Here is a 17549-nt window from a genome sequence, read left to right as displayed (position 1 = left end):
CGGGGAAGCAAACAATTGTGTTTAAGTTTAGATTTTCCAAACTTATTTGATCATGAAACCTCTCTTAGAGAAACACAGGCCTACAGTGCTTTACTGACTGATTTTATAGAGAGGAGAGAGAGAGGAGGGGTAGCGGCAGGAAGCCTCACCTTGTAGTAGTTGCTTTTCATATGTGCCTTGACCGGGCAAGCCTGAGGTTTCACACCAGTGACCTCAGTGTTCCAGGTCGAGGCTTCCTCCACTGCACCACATGTCAGGCTACAGTTCTTCTGTAAAATATACATTTGGTTCTCACCTGTGAAGTAGCCAAGGGTCGAACTGTTCCTGTTACAGATGAAGAAATGGAACCTCTGGCAGGTGAAGATTTACACCAGGCCATATACATCTAGCTACTAATAAAAATCTTTGATGCAGGAATGACTGGTGGTGGTGGCAGTGGAGAGAGAAGTGACCTGGGACACTGAGTTCCCAGCTTTGAAACCCCAAGGTCGCTGGCTTGAGTGTAGGCTCGCCACCTTGAGCGCGGGGCCACTGGCTTGAGTGCAGGATCATCGACATGACCCCAAGTTCCCTAGCTTGAAGCCCAAGGTCACTGGCTTGAGCCAAAGGTCACTGGCTTGGGCAAGGGGTCACTGGCTTTGGCTTGAGCCTGTCCCCCTCGTCAAGGCACATGTGAGAAGCAATCAGTGAACAACTAAAGTGACTCAACTATGAGTCGATGCTTTTCATTTCTCTCTTGCAAAAAAAGATAAAGAATTTGAATGCAAACTCAATTTTTCTAAGAAAAAGAAAGTACAAAAAACAAACGGCTTTCTCTGGGGCAAAACACCACTTTCCTGTGAAATAGCATTTTAGAGATGGAATACACCTTAGTGATCTCAGACTGGTAACCTTATTATGTTGATGAGGCAGCTGGGGCCCAGACAAATTAAGCGCCTAGCCCCAGGTCAAGAGCTTGCCGACCAGCAGGAAGAACAAAAGGATCCCTGACTCAGTGCCTCCTAATTAAGAGCTCTACTGCCCCAGATAATTAGGAAGCAAACCTGTGTCAATGCAGGGTGAAACCCAATGACCTGCCCAGATTGAGTGGGCGCTCCTAGGTGCCGAGTGAATGACTGACCTGGAAAGAGATGACACTGGAGCTCCGTCAGGCTGTCAGGTAATTCGGAAATGCGGACTTAGGAGCCACTACTGATGACTGAGTTATACTACGGGAAAGCACTGAGTATTGTTGTTGTTTTTTTAAGATTTAATCGCATTGTTTGGATTATTTTGCCCCTTTCCTCCAAAAAGTAGCACGTGGCACTTAAAAATGAAAAGGAATGGAAGTTTTGGATTAAAAGCAATTTCACAACTCTAATGGGGCACATCCTGGGCTGTCACAGGTTGGGGATCATTTTTCTGAAGTGTGTCAGATATGAAGAATAGAAGAGTAACACAGAGGGATCAACACCTGGCCGAACCTGTAGGGCAGGGAGGGTGTTTACAGCAGGTGCTGCTGTCAGAAAGAGCAGCAAGAAAAACCAAAACCCTCCCGGAGGGGCAGGCGTGGGGCTGGAAGTTCTAAAATGCAGTGAAGATGGGAAAAGCCCCTCTTTTAATCACAGAGGGAAAAACAAGGCACTGTGAGGGAGTTAGAGCTGAACAAGAAGGTTAAGTCAAACCAAAATACACGAAAGCAAGTATAGCATTCCTCTGGCTTTGGGCTTTAAAAGCAGCAGCCATTTTTGTGTGTGAAAACATTTTGGCTAAGGCTGGTGGCTACTGTGCAGAACGAGCAAGGTAGCTTTGAAGTCCGCAGACACAGTGCCAGCAGCGGGAGGGTTCCGTAAGAGACAAGGAAAGAGTAAGCAGACGCAAACCTGTTTACTCGCCTCTGCTTTACCTTTTCCATGTACCGCATTTTTTGCTCCGTAAGACGCACCTGACCATAAGACACACTGGATTTTAAGGAGGAAAATAAAAAAAATATTCTGAACCAAATAGTGTGTTAAAATATTTGATAAAATACGGTATTTGACCTTTTTTTTTTTCTTTACAGAGACAGAGACAGAGAGAGGGATAGACAGGGACAGACAGACAGGAACAGAGAGAGATGAGAAGCATCAATCATCAGTTTTTCGTTGCACCACCTTAGTTGTTCATTGATTGCTTTCTCATATCTGCCTTGACAGTGGGCCTTCAGCAGACCAAGCAACCCCTTGCTTGAGGTAGCAACCTTGGGTCCAAGCTGGTGAGCTTTGCTCAAACCACATGAGCCTGGGGTCTTGAACCTGGGTCCTCCGCATCCCAGTCTGATGCTCCATCCACTGCGCCACTGCCTGGTTAGGCGGTATTTGACTCTTTGGGACCTTATGTGGGGGAACAGGCCTACAACAGAGCATGATTTAGGGCAGGGGTCCCCAAACTAGGGCCCGCGGGCCGCATGCGGCCCCCTGAGGCCATTTATCCGGCCCCCGCCGCACTTCCGGAAGGGGCACCTCTTTCATTGGTGATCAGTGAGAGGAACATAGTTCCCATTGAAATACTGGTCAGTTTGTTGATTTAAATTTACTTGTTCTTTATTTTAAATATTGTATTTGTTCCCGTTTTGGTTTTTTTACTTTAAAATAAGATATGTGCAGTGTGCATAGGGATTTGTTCATAGTTTTTTTTATAGTCCAGCCCTCCAACGGTCTGAGGAACAGTGAACTTGCCCCCTGTGTAAAAAGTTTGGGGACCCCTGATTTAGGGGTTCCTGGGAAACCATCACAATATCAAGTTGATTGCACCCCACCCCATTCAGCTCCCCAAAATGTGCAATCTGGTGTATACTTAATATGACTTCAGTTTACTTGACAAATTCTGTTCTCTGAGCTTTACTGGAGAGCAAATAAACCCATTCAGTATACCTTGCCTTGTTTTACCCTCCACATCTCTTTGTAGTTCATTAATACTATCTCACAACCAATGAGGGGAAAGGGCAATACTTTAGCTTCTCAAAAAGAATTATTACCTCCTGACCTGTTGTGGTGCAGTGGATAAAGTGTCGACCTGGAATGCTGAGGTTGCCGGTTCAAAACCCTGGGCTTGCCTGATCAAGGCAGATATGGGAGTTGATACTTCCTGCTCCTCCCCTCTTTTCTCTCTCTCTCTCTCTCCCCTTCTCTTTCTCTCTCTCCAATAAAAATGAAAAAAAAAAAAAAGAATTATTACCTATGTTAAAAATAAAAAACAGAAGCAAAAATATAACATCATTAGTTTCTAGACATTACCATCTCCTGAAAACTTCCCAAGTAACTATTAATCCATTTTGTACCGCCTCCGAATTTACAGATTTACACTTCCCCACCTGCAAAAAACCCCAAAACATAATGGAATCTTTGGTGACAGGTTATTAAAGCTTCCCCTCATTCACTGTGGAAGATGGTGCAGAGTAGGGTAACTTCTCTGAGAGTTACCCATTTTAAATCTTTATTGCTTTTCTCTAATTATAAAAATAAATGCTCATTGCAGAAACTTCAGATCTTTCCGAAATACGTAATACAGAAAGTGAAAGCAATCATTCCTCCACCTTTTCCCTCCTTTATTTATTTATTTATTTGGTGAGATGGGGGGAGATAGTGAGGCAGACTCCCGCATGTGCTCTGACTGGGATCCACCCCAGCAACCCCATTTTGGGCCAATGCTTGAATCAACTGAGCTATTTCTAGTGTCTGAGGCTGATGTGCTCCAATGGAGCTATCCTCAGCAGGGCCATGCTCAAACCAATCAAGCCACTGGGTGTGGGATGGAAACAGGGAGGAAGAAGAAGGGAGAAGATGGTTGCTTCCCCTGCGTGCTCCAAACCAGAATTGAATAGGGGACGTCCATATGCTGGGCGATGCTCTATCCACTGAGCCACTGGCCAGGGCCCCAACATTTATTTAAAACAAAATAAAACTGTAGTTGTTTTTTAAACGGGATTATACGATATTTAACGCAGCAACTTGCTTTTCTTGGTTAAGATTTTATTTGGTGTACTTTCTTTTTTTTTAAAAAAATGTTTATTTTATTGATTTTAGAGAAAGGGGGAGAGCAAGAGAAAAACGGGAACATTGATTATTCCTGTATGTGCCCTGATCGGAGATCGAACTGGTAACTTCTGTGCTTCAGGATGATGCTCTAACCCACTGAGCTATCTGGTGAGGGCCAGTCTAGTTTTCTTTAATTCCTTTTCCAGGGTTCACTGAGATGACAATTTGCCGCCACAGCCTGGCATACAACCTCAGGTTTTCAGTGCTACAACTCTAATGTATGTCAAAAAGATTTGCCAATTTTGGGGAGTGAGCTCTTGGATTTTTTTTCCAGGCAATATTAACTTCAGCTATGTTTTTAGAGTTTTGAGTAGGATTTAGAAAGACAGATAAAAAAATAACACTAAGCTGGTACCCAATTCTTCCTTCTTTCATCTGCTGGATAGAACATGATTGTGCTTTTGGGACAACTCCCTGGCTTATTAGCGACAGGAGGCCATACCTGCCAATTCTCATCTACTTAGCATATGGATACTATTTTTAGCAGTTTTTCAGTATTTGTCACATTAAACGTAAGCCACCAATTCTGATCACACTTCCCTTTTGAGAGCACCGAGAGGACAGACTTTCAGAGCAAGTACTCTGTAATTGTATCCTCCCGGAACTCCTGATTCTAAAGTGATTTTTGCTTCCTAGACTCACAGATTTTAAAATGTCTGTGCTATTCATTAACTTGGCAATTTTCCTTTTGGACTGAAAAAATACAAAAGTTAAACCTTTTAAGTGTCTGTATAAATCAAATGACTAACTATATTCTCCCCACCATAATATATGCTTCATGAGAAGAGAAACTTGGTTTGTTCCAGTTTCTCAGCATCTAGAACAGTAGCTGGCCTATAAAAGGTGTTCAATACGCATTGGTTGAATAAATGATAAATTCTCTGAAGGCAGGAATCTTCTTATATTTTGTATTCCCATAGTAAATGCCAAGTTGCTGATGAAAATTAAGGAAAGGGTCTTCATTTAGGAACACAACTTAAGACTTTCTTAGAAGCCAAGTGTAAAATATCCCTGGACTTAATAAAACTCAAGATTCTTTCCAGCCCTAACTTTTATGAACTACTAATTTTCAAAAAATCAGAATCCAAATATATATACGCATATATGTACTGACGCGAGAATAAGAATAATTGGATCTTTGATTTAGAAAGTAGTATACTGATTTTTCTAAGCCTCTGGGTCATCATCATAAAGATCAGATTTGAGCATTAAACTACATTGACCCCGAGGTGTATTCTATAAGACCCTTTTAAAAAACAAAACAAAACTCAAACAAAAATATGGCATCAAGTTATTAAGTTGTTAACTGGGAATGCCTCTGTAAGCCCTAAAAAAATTTTAAAAGATTTTACTGATTGATTTTACGGGGATTGAGGGGGTGTGGAATGGAAAAATGAGAAGTATCAACTCATAGTTGCTTCACTTTAGTTGTTCATCGATTGCTTGACCAGGCAAGGCCAGGGTTTTTGAACCAAAGATCTCAGCATTTCAGGTTGATGTTTTATCCACTGTACCACCCCAGTCCAGGCAAAAGAATTTTATTTTTAAATATTACTGTATAAGCAAGAAGGCAAAGGAAATGTTTATGCACATTTCTATTCTGGACTTTGGCAATGGTGGTATGACACTAATCGGAGTTATCTGCCTTCAAATCCCTGTGAAGTGTGCAGTTACTTGGATTTAAAGCCAATAAAAACAAAAGCAGTAGAAAGTATAAAAAAAAGGGAGTCAGAGTGAAAGAAGGATCAATCTAAACCTAGGGCATATTTTAAATAACACACAACTTTTGGGGGAATAGAGGCAGGGAGAAAGTGAGAGAAAAAATGTACAAGAATAAGTTTTAGAACGGTACTTCAGAAAAAAAGTCCATCCTATAAAACATCTGAATTCTAGTCTTTTAGTACTTATTTATGTCTGACCACCTCTTGCTAGATGTTTGGTTTCCTGTGTTGAGACTTAGGAAAATTACCTTGTGGTTAGAAAATAGCATATTCTCAAGATAGTTGACTGAAAGACTATTTTTTGGCTTACTATTTTTTGCAACAAATCTGACTTTAAAAAGAGAGTGGATTAATCAGATTTAAGATCAACTGTCCCTAGTAGAACCGTGGTGAATATATTTTTAGTCTGCTTAAAAAAGAAAATGGATCATCTCTGGAAAAGGTTTTATGCATAAGCAACTAACAGAAAAAAATTGGCCTAAAATAAAGGAGACTTTTTGGCCTGTAAAAAAAAGAAAGAAAAGAAAAAATGAAGAGAAAGAAAGAGAAAAAAAAAAGAAGAATACTTGGGTGGAGGGTGAGGGGTGGGAGGAAGACTTCATAAAACGGAGTAAAAAGGAAGGGTTGTGCCCAAGTCAGACTCGAGATCAAAGTCTGAAGAACATCAACAACAGAAGCATTCTTGGGGAAAACTACTGCCAGGAGCTCCGCTTTGGTTAATTTACTAAAACATAAAGTAAACAAGTATTCAGCTTGAGGCCTACAAAATAGAGTACACTTGTTAATACCAGACCCTCAAGAAAAAGAAATGCTCAAAAAAAAAAAAAATTTTTTTTTAAGACAAGTTACGGAAAAGGCTGTAAAATAAAAATGAGAACATTTTTACATGAGGTAAGTGAAAATAAAAAATGAAGTCGTAAAGGTTAAGAAGAAATGATCAGTTTTAATCACTCACGTTAGAAAGTGAAGCATTGCTAGGACCATACATCTTAAAGTGAATGGAAAATAGTCATTCCTGAAAACTAGACAAAAAAGTACATTTCAACAATTAAATTCCAATTGTGTAAAAATGTCTAAAAAAAGTTTAATTAAATATTTATTTTTGATAGGCTGTCACGTGGCAATATTAACATTACTCTTGTAATATTTATAAATTTTAGATTTTTAGAAAACAAAATATGTATTATTTCGACTTTAAAAGCTGATTTTGAAGCTACTAAAAACCATTCTCTGCCTACTTTATTTAAAGGGCTCATGGAAATACTGATAAAATATTCACTATCTGTACCAAAACAAATCCCTACAAAGTTCTAAATTTCATTTTATAGGAATACCCTCTATTAAAAGGCAAGGTGCAGGAATCCCTATCTCCGTGACAGGCGTACACTCGGCCGGGAATCGGAGAGGAAGGGGGGAGGTCCAGTTCAAGTTCATCCCCTCAGGGGCACAATAAATCATCCAAAAGCCCACCTTCCAGAGCCAGAGGAGTCATAAAAATAGGCCGATGGTTACTTTTACTCCGGCGATAACCGAATCCTCGGTCTGATCGTGGTGGAGCAGATGTCATTCTGGGTGGGGCTGAGCCGCTGGAACATTGTCGTACCCCCCCCCCCAGCCCCACCCCCCCCTCCCCCGCACACTTTCAAAGGGACCCAGGGGCTCCCCGAAAGGTAAGGGCCAAGCCTCTCTACGATCGGTCCCCCCTAGAAATAAGGAAGTTACGATGTGGCCGTGGTACACGTCAAGACCACAGTGTGCTTTAAAAAACATCCCCCAGGATTAAGCTCTACCCTGGGAAAGAGATCGTCCCCTCTCCCCCCGCCCCCGCCGGCTCCTCCTCGGGACACTTGGCTGAGTCTTTCTTTCCCTCCTTCCCACGCTGAGGTGAGGCGGCACGCAAGCCCGGGACGCCTGTTTCTCTCCGCGCGGAGAGAACCCGACGGGTAGGAACTGCGGCGGGCAGGAAGGGAGACGGCGGGGTGGTCGGGAGGCAAAGAAAGCTCACCCGGGACGAGCCAGGCCGGCGCTGGGAAGGGACCGGCGGGCCGCAGGGCCGACCGAGGAGGCCGAGGTGACGAGGAGGAAATCTGCCGGCTCGGAGCTGGGACCAGGCGCTTCCGCCGGGCCACCACCGTCTTTCTCGGCCTAGCGCGGCCCGCGTTCCGGGCTCCCCCCGGGGCCAAAATGTAGTGAGTTGGGAGGGTAAACCGCGCCTCGCACTTGCCTCGCATCGGGTGACCAGTAACTGGTAATAGTCTTGGCTCGGCGCTGGGCCTTGTCCTACAATTTCGAAGAGAGTCTCCGGTAGCCACGACGCCATCTTGGGACGCCACCGTCGTCGCTAAGACAACCAGGAAGGGGCGGGGCTTGACTGGGGTCAGGAGGCCAAAGCCCTAGTTTCAATCGAACCCCGCTTGTGAGTTGACGGGGGGTTTCTAACTTGGGGTGACGTCCCTTTTTTCCCAAGGTCTGAGGGAACTCGGGTCTGTGAAATTTCCACCTCAGGTCTCCGGTGACCCGAAGGGGAATTAGTTCCTGCTACCACGGAGGGGCGGGGGGTGACCCCGGCGGAGGGATATCAAGTGAAGCCTCCCACTTCCCTTCCTGGTCCCTCGAAGGGGTCGGGAGGAGACCGCAGGCCGCCGGGGAAGTCGGGCCGGGCGTCGCAGGCGGGCGGGGCGATGTGATGGGCCGCGAGTAGGCAGCGGGGCCTCTCCCGCGCGCCAGCCCGTCAGCTCAGCCGGAGGGCAAAGTAGTTCCCGGACGGCGTTGGAACGGGCGGCAGGGAGGCGGCGCGGGCGGAGGCGCACGCCGGCCGCGGTGCTGCGGCTCAGCTGATAATTGAAGAGACCCGAGGAGCCGCCGCCGCCGCCGCCGTCGGGGGGGTGGGGGGAAGCGAGTGGAAGTTGCTGCCGCGCCACCGAGTCCGGACCGGAGACTTTGGGGCCCAACTAGGTAACCGGGGCGCAGTGGCGAGCGTTGGGGCCAGGCATAGGGGGAGGGGGATGTGCTGAGGTTTGGGGGGGGGGGGTGACGGGCGCGGGGAGGAGCTGGAACCGAAAGTCCCAGGAAGCCCGGTTGTGTCATCGCGGCGACTCGGCCCCCGCTCGGCCTGCTCCCGGCGGCGGCGCGGAAGGACCGGGCCGGGGGCTGACTGGCGCGGCGCTCGAGGGCGACCGCGGCCGGAGGGACCCGGAGCCGGCGGGAGCTGGGGGTGTCGCTGCGTCCCTCCCTCCGGCCCCCCGCAATGAGGAGGGCCCTTCACGAAACCGGGGTGAGGCAGCCCCGAGGGGTGCGGGGGGGGCCCGGAAGTGGGCTTGGGAGCGTGGAGGGCGTCTAGGAAGAGAGAAAGTGGGGGGCCGGAAGTGCAGGTGGGGGGTGTGAGGACGGCCAGGGTTCCCCGGAAATGGGATGGGGGCCCGGAAACCGGGAGAGGGGAGGCTCCAGGACCGGGGACGGCCCGGAAATGGAAAGTAGGGAGCAGCTCGAGTGACAACAGTTGAGAGAAGCGAGGGTCAGCGAGGGAGAGGCCGGAGTGACTTTCGACCGCGGTGAGGGGCTTTCTGTCCCGGGGGACGGTTGGGGGCGGGGGGCGGGGGGCGGGGTCCGCGCCCGGCAGCTGTGTGAGTCGGGGAAGTTGAGGCTGAGGGAGGCCGGCGACGAGACGGGCACGGGCGTGCTGGGGGCGGCGGGCATGCGAGAGGCCGAGAAACTTGGCTGAGCTGAGTCGAGCATCCTTCTAAAGGGTGGAATGGGAATTGGGAGGAGGGGTCCAGGACTTGGGGGGGGGGGGTGGACCAGTTGTCACTCCAACCGTATTATAGCATTCAAAGCGAGTCAGGCGATTAATTTATTTATATGTGGATTACATAAAACCTATTCTAACGTCTGTGCCTTCAGTTCACCCTCTCTCCGCCGCCCTTCTCCACAGTGTGGGCTTCTAGTTCAGGAACAAGTTAGGGGGAGTTCAAATAACGAAGGTGGTAAAACCCCCCAATCCTGCCCTCCGTGTCGTTCCCTTCCTCAGAATTAAGGGAAAGCCTGCATTTTGTTTTTAGAGGCAGGAATTAATGAAGATTCAAAAACACATGCAAATCGGGGTGGGGGTGGGGTGGGGGGAAACGTAGACTTTGGAACTCCAGCTGGGGGACCGGAGGGGGTCGGTTACCCTTGTGTGGTGAGGAGAGAACGGGAAGGGCTGCTGCTCAGCCCGTGGACAGATTTGTTGGTTTCCGATAAGGCCGTTTGGTCTGGGGGAGGTTTCGCTTCAGCATCGGGTCTGGCTGTGGGTATAGTTCAGCTGCTTCGTTAGTTAATCGGGGGAGGGACTGTGTCAGTGTGCAAACGTTCGTGTGCGTGGTGGTGGTGGTGGTGGTGGTGGGGGGGTGGTGAATGGCGTGGGGAAACGGACCTGAGCGGACTTCCAACTGCTCCCCTGCAGCGTCTCCCTTCCTGGTCGGCGTTCCCCGATCCTGCCTGGGCTGCTAAATCACCCGATTCCTTGGCTTTACTCGGTTTTGTAGGCCCTTGAGTAGTCTGTGTAACTTTCTAGTCCTTTCCAGCCTCTCTAGATATTTTTGGCATTAAATTTTTAAAAGATCTGGCAAGTTGAGTCTCCTCTCTAAAAACAAAACAAAAATATATACGGGGCAGAGAGTTGAAAGAGCTACTGAGTGGGGTAAAAAACCGAGTCTGGAACAAAGGTCCTAGTTGTTAAGAGAAAAAAAGCAAGAGGCCTATATATGAGGCCTGTGTGTGTCGCATTTACACAGTGGTGGGGGTTGCAGGAGGGACAACAGGGTTAAGGAGTAGAATTATCAGTAGTTTAGAGACAATAAGTTGCAGAGGGTGTTAATGAGGCTTATTTTCATACTTACATCATGCAAAGGGATTCCTATTAAGTGTAAATTTTAGAGTAAACAATTTCTAATTCTTTTGAAACTCCCTGCTCTATGTTTAGTGCCAGGAATATTGAATTAATGTGGCTTTTATATCATTGTGCGATTGTGTGGGGAGTTTTTTATTTCATTTATTTTAAGCCTAAGAGAGCAGAGAGCACATTAACATGGTTGGGGTTTGTGGGCTTTGTCCACAACTGCCTTTCTATGAATGTGCCAATATCCATAAGAATTGGAGAACTGTAATTAAGATTATCGTTTTTTCCATTTGTTCCCCTGTTTTTCAGGAGTTTGAGTGGTTTTTAAATCTGCTCGGCTGACATTTACTATTTAGTTTGTGTCCATGAACAGACTTTTGTTTTAGTTTTTCATTTGCTTTCTAAAAGTTTTGGAGTACTTTTGGCAGTTAGAGTTCTAGAAGGGGCGAAAGTAAAACAATTATATTTAAAAAATGAAGGGAGATGCTAGGCCAGGGTAAAATCAATGATTTCTAGCAAAGTAAACTTGAAGTAATGTTTGCTTTTCCATTCTAATTTAAGATCACTGGATTTATGTTATCTAGATAAGGTTTTATCCTATTTTAAAGACAGCATCCTAGCAAAGATACATACTGGCTTGGGAATTCATACCCTAACAGTAAGTACCTGTGTGACCTTGAGCTTTTTACTTTCCTTATCAGGTCTCCAGTTGTCTTATTTGTGAAATGGGGATGTGCAATCACTATCTTATCTCACTGGGTAGTTGTGAGACCCAGTGAATATAATGGCTGTGAAAAACTACACTGCAATATAAGTGTAAGATACTAGTTTCAGAAAATTATATTAGCTATTTGGAGGTCATTTTAAAAAAGATAATAGTTTCTTATCAATGGTGGTGATTGGGGGAGGTTGATGGTAGTTTGAGGATAAGTTACAGCACTTTATAATGTGAAATTGGTGCTAAATTAGTAGTGGAACTTGTGCCCAGTTTCTGTTAAAAGATTTTTATTTTGTATTACCATGCTAGATAATTTTTTACCATACAGCCAACTGAATAGATTTGGTAATTCTCTTTAGAGAAATTTAAAACAAATTTCTTTACATTTTTTATCAACTATTTTTCTGAGTTTTTTTTGCTAATCCCTTCATCTTTTTCATCTATTTCTCCAACTCCCTCCCCTCTGACAGCTGTCAGTCTGTTCTCTGTATCTTTGAGTCTGTCTCTTATTTTATTTTGTTCATTAGATTCCACGTGTAAGTGAAATCATATGGTACTTATCTTTCTCTGAGTGGCTTATTTCACTTAGCATAATTCTCTACAGGCCCATCCATGCTGTTGCAAAGGGTAAAATTTCCTTTTTTTTTCTTTTAACCAGTTGAGTAGAAATTTCATTGTGTAAATGTACCACAGCTTTTTTATCCACTAATGGGCATTGGGCTGCTTCCAAATCTTGACTGTTGTAAATCTATGGTTTTCAGCCAATGGTGCCAGTTCGTGAGACTTAACCAATGTTATATGAAGTTACAGACCCAGTGATTATAGACTATAATCTTCATACAACATCAGGGTGGTTAACTTAGACCAGCACAAAAAAATCTGGTGGACCAGTGGTTAAAAAACACTGTTGTAAATAATGCTGTAATGAACATAGGGATGCATATATTCTTTCAAATTAATGTTTTCATGTTTCTTTGATAAATACCCAGAAGTGGAATCACTGGGTCATAACGCAGTCCAAAATTTTTAATTTTTTGAGGTGACTCCATCCTGTTTTCCACAGCGGCTGCACCAGTCTGCATTCCCACCAGCAGTGCATGAATGTTTTCTTTCTCCACATCCTCTCCAGCACTTTGTTTTTTACAATTTTATTATTCACAGAATTTGTACCTATTCTTGGTTTGTGGCTCTTTTGAAACTGCCTATCTAATATCAGAGACTACAATTAAGGAACAACATTTTGGAATCTCAATTTTATTTATAGAATCTAGGGAGGTTTTTTATTTTAATTTTAAATGGATGGGTGGGGATCTTTCAGAGCAAATGTGGTAACAGTTGCTGTTTTATTTTTCCTCATTTGCTGATGCAATTTGATGAATTTGATGGCCTCAAGTTGAAAAAGCAACCTGCTTGTTTCTTCTCATCTTCACTCAAGTTCTTGCTACTGTTAGCCTGACGTGCACTTTTCCTTCTTTTAAATCATTTTAGGTTCATTTCAACTCAGCCTTTCAAGTCACTTTCTTAAAACTTTTATTTCTTGTTTCAGTGAATCTAGATATGCTTGCTTCATTTTGGGATCGCAGTGCTAAATTCATTGACATGTGTTGCTTTTGTTTCCATGACTGGATTATGAGTTTCCAGAAGGCAAAATTTGCATTAAGGTGCACTCATAAACCTGAATGAAAATAGTAGCCATTTTCCTTTCCATTCCAAACCAATAATGTTAGCTTGGCATTGCCCACTGTGCAACCAGTCTTCTTGGTTGGAAAAGATCTTGGCCCCAGTGGATTTCTCAGGGTGCTATTTAGTTTAATAATCACAAACTCTTCACATCTTCATGACTATTGTGACAGAGTGCCTAGACAGAGGGATAGAATAAGAATTGGTGAGTGTTATACAATAAATATAATTTGTAGATTGTTATAATCTTGGTGTTTTAGTCCTTAACATGTTTTATATAAAACATAGCTTTATGTTTTGTATTTTTTTTTGTTTGGTTAGTTTTTGTTTTTTTTGTTTTTTTTTTACAGAGACAGAGAGTCAGAGAAAGTGATAGATAGGGACAGACAGACAGGAATGGAGAGAGATGAGAAGCATCAATCATCAGTTTTTCGTTGCAACACCTTAGTTGTTGTTCATTGATTGCTTTCTCATAGGTGCCTTGACTGGGGGGCTACAGCAGACCGAGTAGACTCTTGCTTGAGCCAGCGACCTTGGGCTCAAGCTGGTGAGCTTTTGCTCAAACCAGATGAGCCCGCGCTCAAGCTGGAGACCTCGGGGTTTCGAACCTGGGTCTTCCCCATCCCAGTCCGACGCTCTATCCACTGCGCCACTGCCTAGTCAGGCCATTTGTGTATTTTTTTATAGTGCCTGTGTGCAGTTTAAATATCTATATTACAGATTTCTCAAAGGCATAAACCCCTAGCTGTCTTTTACAACTCTGCCTAGCCTGCTAGTTTACTCTGTATATATTGGGTGCTTGCTGCTGAACCAGTCTTTTGATTTTGATTTCAATACAATTTAACTTGGCTAAAGGCCTGGATTTTTGAAAATTCAGTTCCTTTGTATACCTGAGATTTATATTATTAAGTGATGTTACCCCAATAAACTTAATTTTAAACAATGCAGTTTTTAAATTAAATCTATCCTAATTTATTGATAGTTTCAGGTTGTTGACAAAAGAAGTTTTTTCCTAGATTGATAAGGTCTGTTGAATAGTTTCTCTTTGAGGCCTTTTAGATTTTAGTTGTGGTTTTTGTAGTTTCATTAAACTGGATTGGCCAAAAGAAAAAGGAGCTTACCTGTTACGCAGACTTACCTGTGTTGTCTTGAGTGTGTAGAAGCTGTTGGTCATAGCCAGTTTTATGATTATGCTTGATTTAGAAAGTCATTTCAGTGGCCTAGAGTAAAGAGCTGCTTGCTCTTCAGTGTTCTTTCCTTAGTGGACAGCACTGTTAAAGTGTGTGTCTGATGTGAGGGTGAAAGACCTGGATTCCAGTGCTGGCTGTGCCTTTTCTGTCTTTGTGTCCTTGGGCAAATACTTAACCTTTATTTTATGAGTTTCAACTGCCTGATCTGAAAAATGTGGTTTATTGCTACCTAACCTAGAGTTAATTGTCATTTATATGCTAAACACTGTGTTTAGGAAATTAGGCTACAAAGGTGGATGGGAACATAGGGCCCTTCCTCCACTGGTTCATTGATTGCATCATTGACCATCACCTCATTTGGTAACATCCTTCTATCTAGAACATATTTATATTATATAGGTATACTACTTGAAAATATTTGGGTATACAGTGGAATTCCGTAGCTGATTATAAATTCCTTTAAGTGCCTGACTTATAATAAGAATTCTTTAAATGTTTATTGAAGGACTAAGTGTTGTGAGAATAAAATGATACAGTAAGTGAAAATATTTTGTAATGACTTAATGTCCTATTTGTTTTGATAAACTTTTTGGATTATTGTTAATGCTAAAAAGTTTTGGGGAGTTTTGTTTTTAATCTATTGGTATATATTTTAGAGACTGCAAGTTGTTTTAAATCATACAGATTAAAAAAATTAAGGCAAGCCATTTCCTATTCTTTAATTGTCTATTACATATACTAGCTGATCATTTAAATGCAACATTGAGTATCTAAGTATGTTTTGATGCAATGTGTATATTTATTGAATATAAGGTTGAGTTTTATACATCACTTCTCTTTGTTTCTTAATTTTTATAAATGATGTTTTTACCCATGTAGGTTTTTGAAGGCTATTAACAAGCTGAAATGTCTATCTACAAGCCTGTAATACTTGACATTACAGCGTTTCAATGTGTATTTTAACCAACTTGTTGGCTGTTATAACCAATGAGTTCTACCCTGACTTTAAAACTGTTACTCATTCTACCCTTGGGCAGCATGCTGAGTAAATAGATGTACCTGTGCCATCTTCTTAAGGTCAAATTAACTCGTTTTGAAGAAGCTGGTAAACATGTGTGATGCCCTGGAAACCCAAAGTGAGTTTTACAGGGAGCCTATTTGAAATTCACTGTTGAGTTGTAATTTAAGCCACTTTGTGTCCTTAAAGAGCAGGTTCATGGAGATCATATGTTGAAGGCCTCCCCTACCTCCTTTTTAGAATTCTTGAAAACCAAGTGCTTGGAGTTGCTTTGTAAATAGCAGATACATGAAAATGCTACAACTTCTGCTGTGGCCCCAGTATTTGGTAATCGTGTTGGTTTTGTACCTTAGCTACATGCAGTCAGATTGAGCTGTTTGTTCCTCTCTGAACATACTCAGAAACTTCAGCACCAGCTTTGATTGCTTCCCTGGATTGATACCCTTCCACCATTTTATATTTCTGTTGCTACATATACTGTCCACACTTTTTTGCAGTAGCTTCTGTAAACTTCTTCACTCTTCTCCCCTCTTCTGTTTTCTCTATCATTTTCTTTGTGTCACTTAGAGTGGTCACTGTCTCACATAGTTAGTTGTTTGCATCTTCTTTACTAGGTCTCTGACTTCTTGGGGTAGAGATCTCTCTCATTCTATCCCCACAGTGGCTGGCAGAAGGCTCCTAACATAATGCATGGTACATGATAAGTGGCAGTGGTAGACTTTGTTTTGGTGACCAAAAAAAAAAAAAAAAAAAAGGAAGCTATTGTGAATTAGTGTTAGCATCATTGCCATAGTTTACTGTTAACTTCCTCATTTTCAGGCTTTGGTAGCTGAGTGCAGGATCCTACAATGAATATAAATTTCTCAGAATTAGGCTCCTGAAAATCAGCTACTTCCATATAAAAAAAATCAGTTATTTAAGGCATTGTTAAGATGCTAGACTATTTTATTAACTTGGTTACTCCAGGTTTAGCATTTGGTGCTTAGGCTTAATAGTAGATGGAAGTTTACTTACCAGTACATGTTGAGTGTTTACTGTGCACCAGGACTGGACTGGGAGGAATAGGAAAGGGACTTAAGATGTAATTCTTGAAGGGGGCTGAGGGGACGGGATCAGAGAAGGTGAAGGAATTAGTGAAATTATATATGCGTAACACAGATACAGATAACAGGACAGCAAATCCCAGAGGGAAGGGAGGGATTTAGGGGGAGGAGGACAAAGGGGCTGTAATGGGGGGCACATGGTTGGAGGTGAGGGTGTTATATTGAGTGGGACACTTGAATCCATGTTAACACAATAAATTAAAATTAATTAAAATTAAATTGTAAGTAAGAATCTAGAAAAAAATGTAGTTGTCATCTGAGTTCCATTAATGTTTCATTTAGTTGATAATCGCTTATTTTGTCTAATTTAACTCAATAACTATATATAGTATAGTATTTAGCATAGAGAAGTATTCCGTATATATTCCAATTGGAGGTTTCCTGCATTTGGGAAACCTCAAAATGAAAATCTAAATTAAGGAACAGATGAATTAGGGTACAATTTTTGGCTCTACTGAGTTTTGGAAGCACCTCCATTATATAAATATTTATATTTCACCAGTAACTCGTGTGTGTATTTCTGGTTTCATACAAGGTTTCTATCCTCTTGGAGAGTGCTGAGGAGAAATAAGAGATTTATGCAATGAGATCTCTTATGTTGAAGTGTACTTTATTGCAGGTGAATCAAATTATGACAATAGAACACAGCATGGAACAGAAGTACAAAGTTGAGTTTTATACAGTGGGTACTCAGAAGGTGAGAGAGACTCAGCCCTGGGTTGAAGTTTCTGAGGAGGACTGCGTGGGGAGAGGAGGGAGGTGAACCGGCCGATTGTTTGGATAGGTATAGAAGACCGGGTAGCTAATTTTGGCGAGGCTCTGATGTTAAGATAAACTGGCTCTTTGGAATAGAGGGTCCACATTGATGAAATTACAGGAAATTTGGGCTGAGATTATTGAGGTTCTCAAGTGGGAAATTAAGAAACTAGATTTAACAGACATGTTAAATTGTTGATTCCTGAATAAGCAAAGACAACATGAAAAAGATACAAAATACTTATTTTGTAAATGAACTGAAAAGAAAAACGTGCTTTTTTATCTTCTTTATCTTGTAATGAAATTGCTTTCATTTTTGGACTACAGATAAAGGTTTTTGTGTTAAGTTTTGGGGCTTTAGGAGCAGTGGAGGTAAAATTTGTTCAGTTTCCCTATGTAATATATAGTTAGAATAGTTTTGTTCAGTAAGCA

The 17549-nt window shown here is 42.8% G+C and overlaps 2 protein-coding genes across 17 annotated transcripts in view; one reads left to right on the top strand and one right to left on the bottom strand.

Annotated features, from left to right (window-relative positions):
* FBXO36 (F-box protein 36) overlaps positions 1–8211 on the bottom strand; it is an 83082-nt gene extending 74871 nt beyond the window's left edge. Inside the window, exon 1 of one of the 2 annotated variants that reach the window (XR_010746609.1) lies at positions 8001–8030. Coding sequence is in view for 1 of the 2 variants with exons in the window: in XM_066345302.1 (XP_066201399.1) it covers positions 8001–8096 (96 nt within the window). In the remaining variant the exon portion in view is untranslated. Of the gene's footprint in view, positions 1–8000 lie in introns of both variants that reach the window. The other variant, XM_066345302.1, reaches the window with a different exon arrangement.
* The window catches only part of TRIP12 (thyroid hormone receptor interactor 12), a 151608-nt gene continuing 141716 nt past the window's right edge, over positions 7658–17549 (top strand). For 5 of the 15 annotated variants that reach the window (XM_066345277.1, XM_066345275.1, XM_066345269.1 and 2 more), the window contains exon 1: positions 8442–8731. The gene's annotated coding sequence lies outside the window, so the exon portion shown is untranslated. Of the gene's footprint in view, positions 7720–8440; positions 8732–8884; positions 9051–9190; positions 9328–17549 lie in introns of those variants that run through there. The other 10 variants (XM_066345278.1, XM_066345272.1, XM_066345271.1 and 7 more) reach the window with 6 other exon arrangements.

The sequence above is a fragment of the Saccopteryx leptura genome, chromosome 7 (assembly GCF_036850995.1).
Source record: "Saccopteryx leptura isolate mSacLep1 chromosome 7, mSacLep1_pri_phased_curated, whole genome shotgun sequence".
NCBI classification, from domain to species: Eukaryota; Metazoa; Chordata; class Mammalia; order Chiroptera; family Emballonuridae; genus Saccopteryx; species Saccopteryx leptura.
Note: the sequence above shows the minus strand (reverse complement) of the source record. Positions and strands in the feature narration are given on the sequence as shown.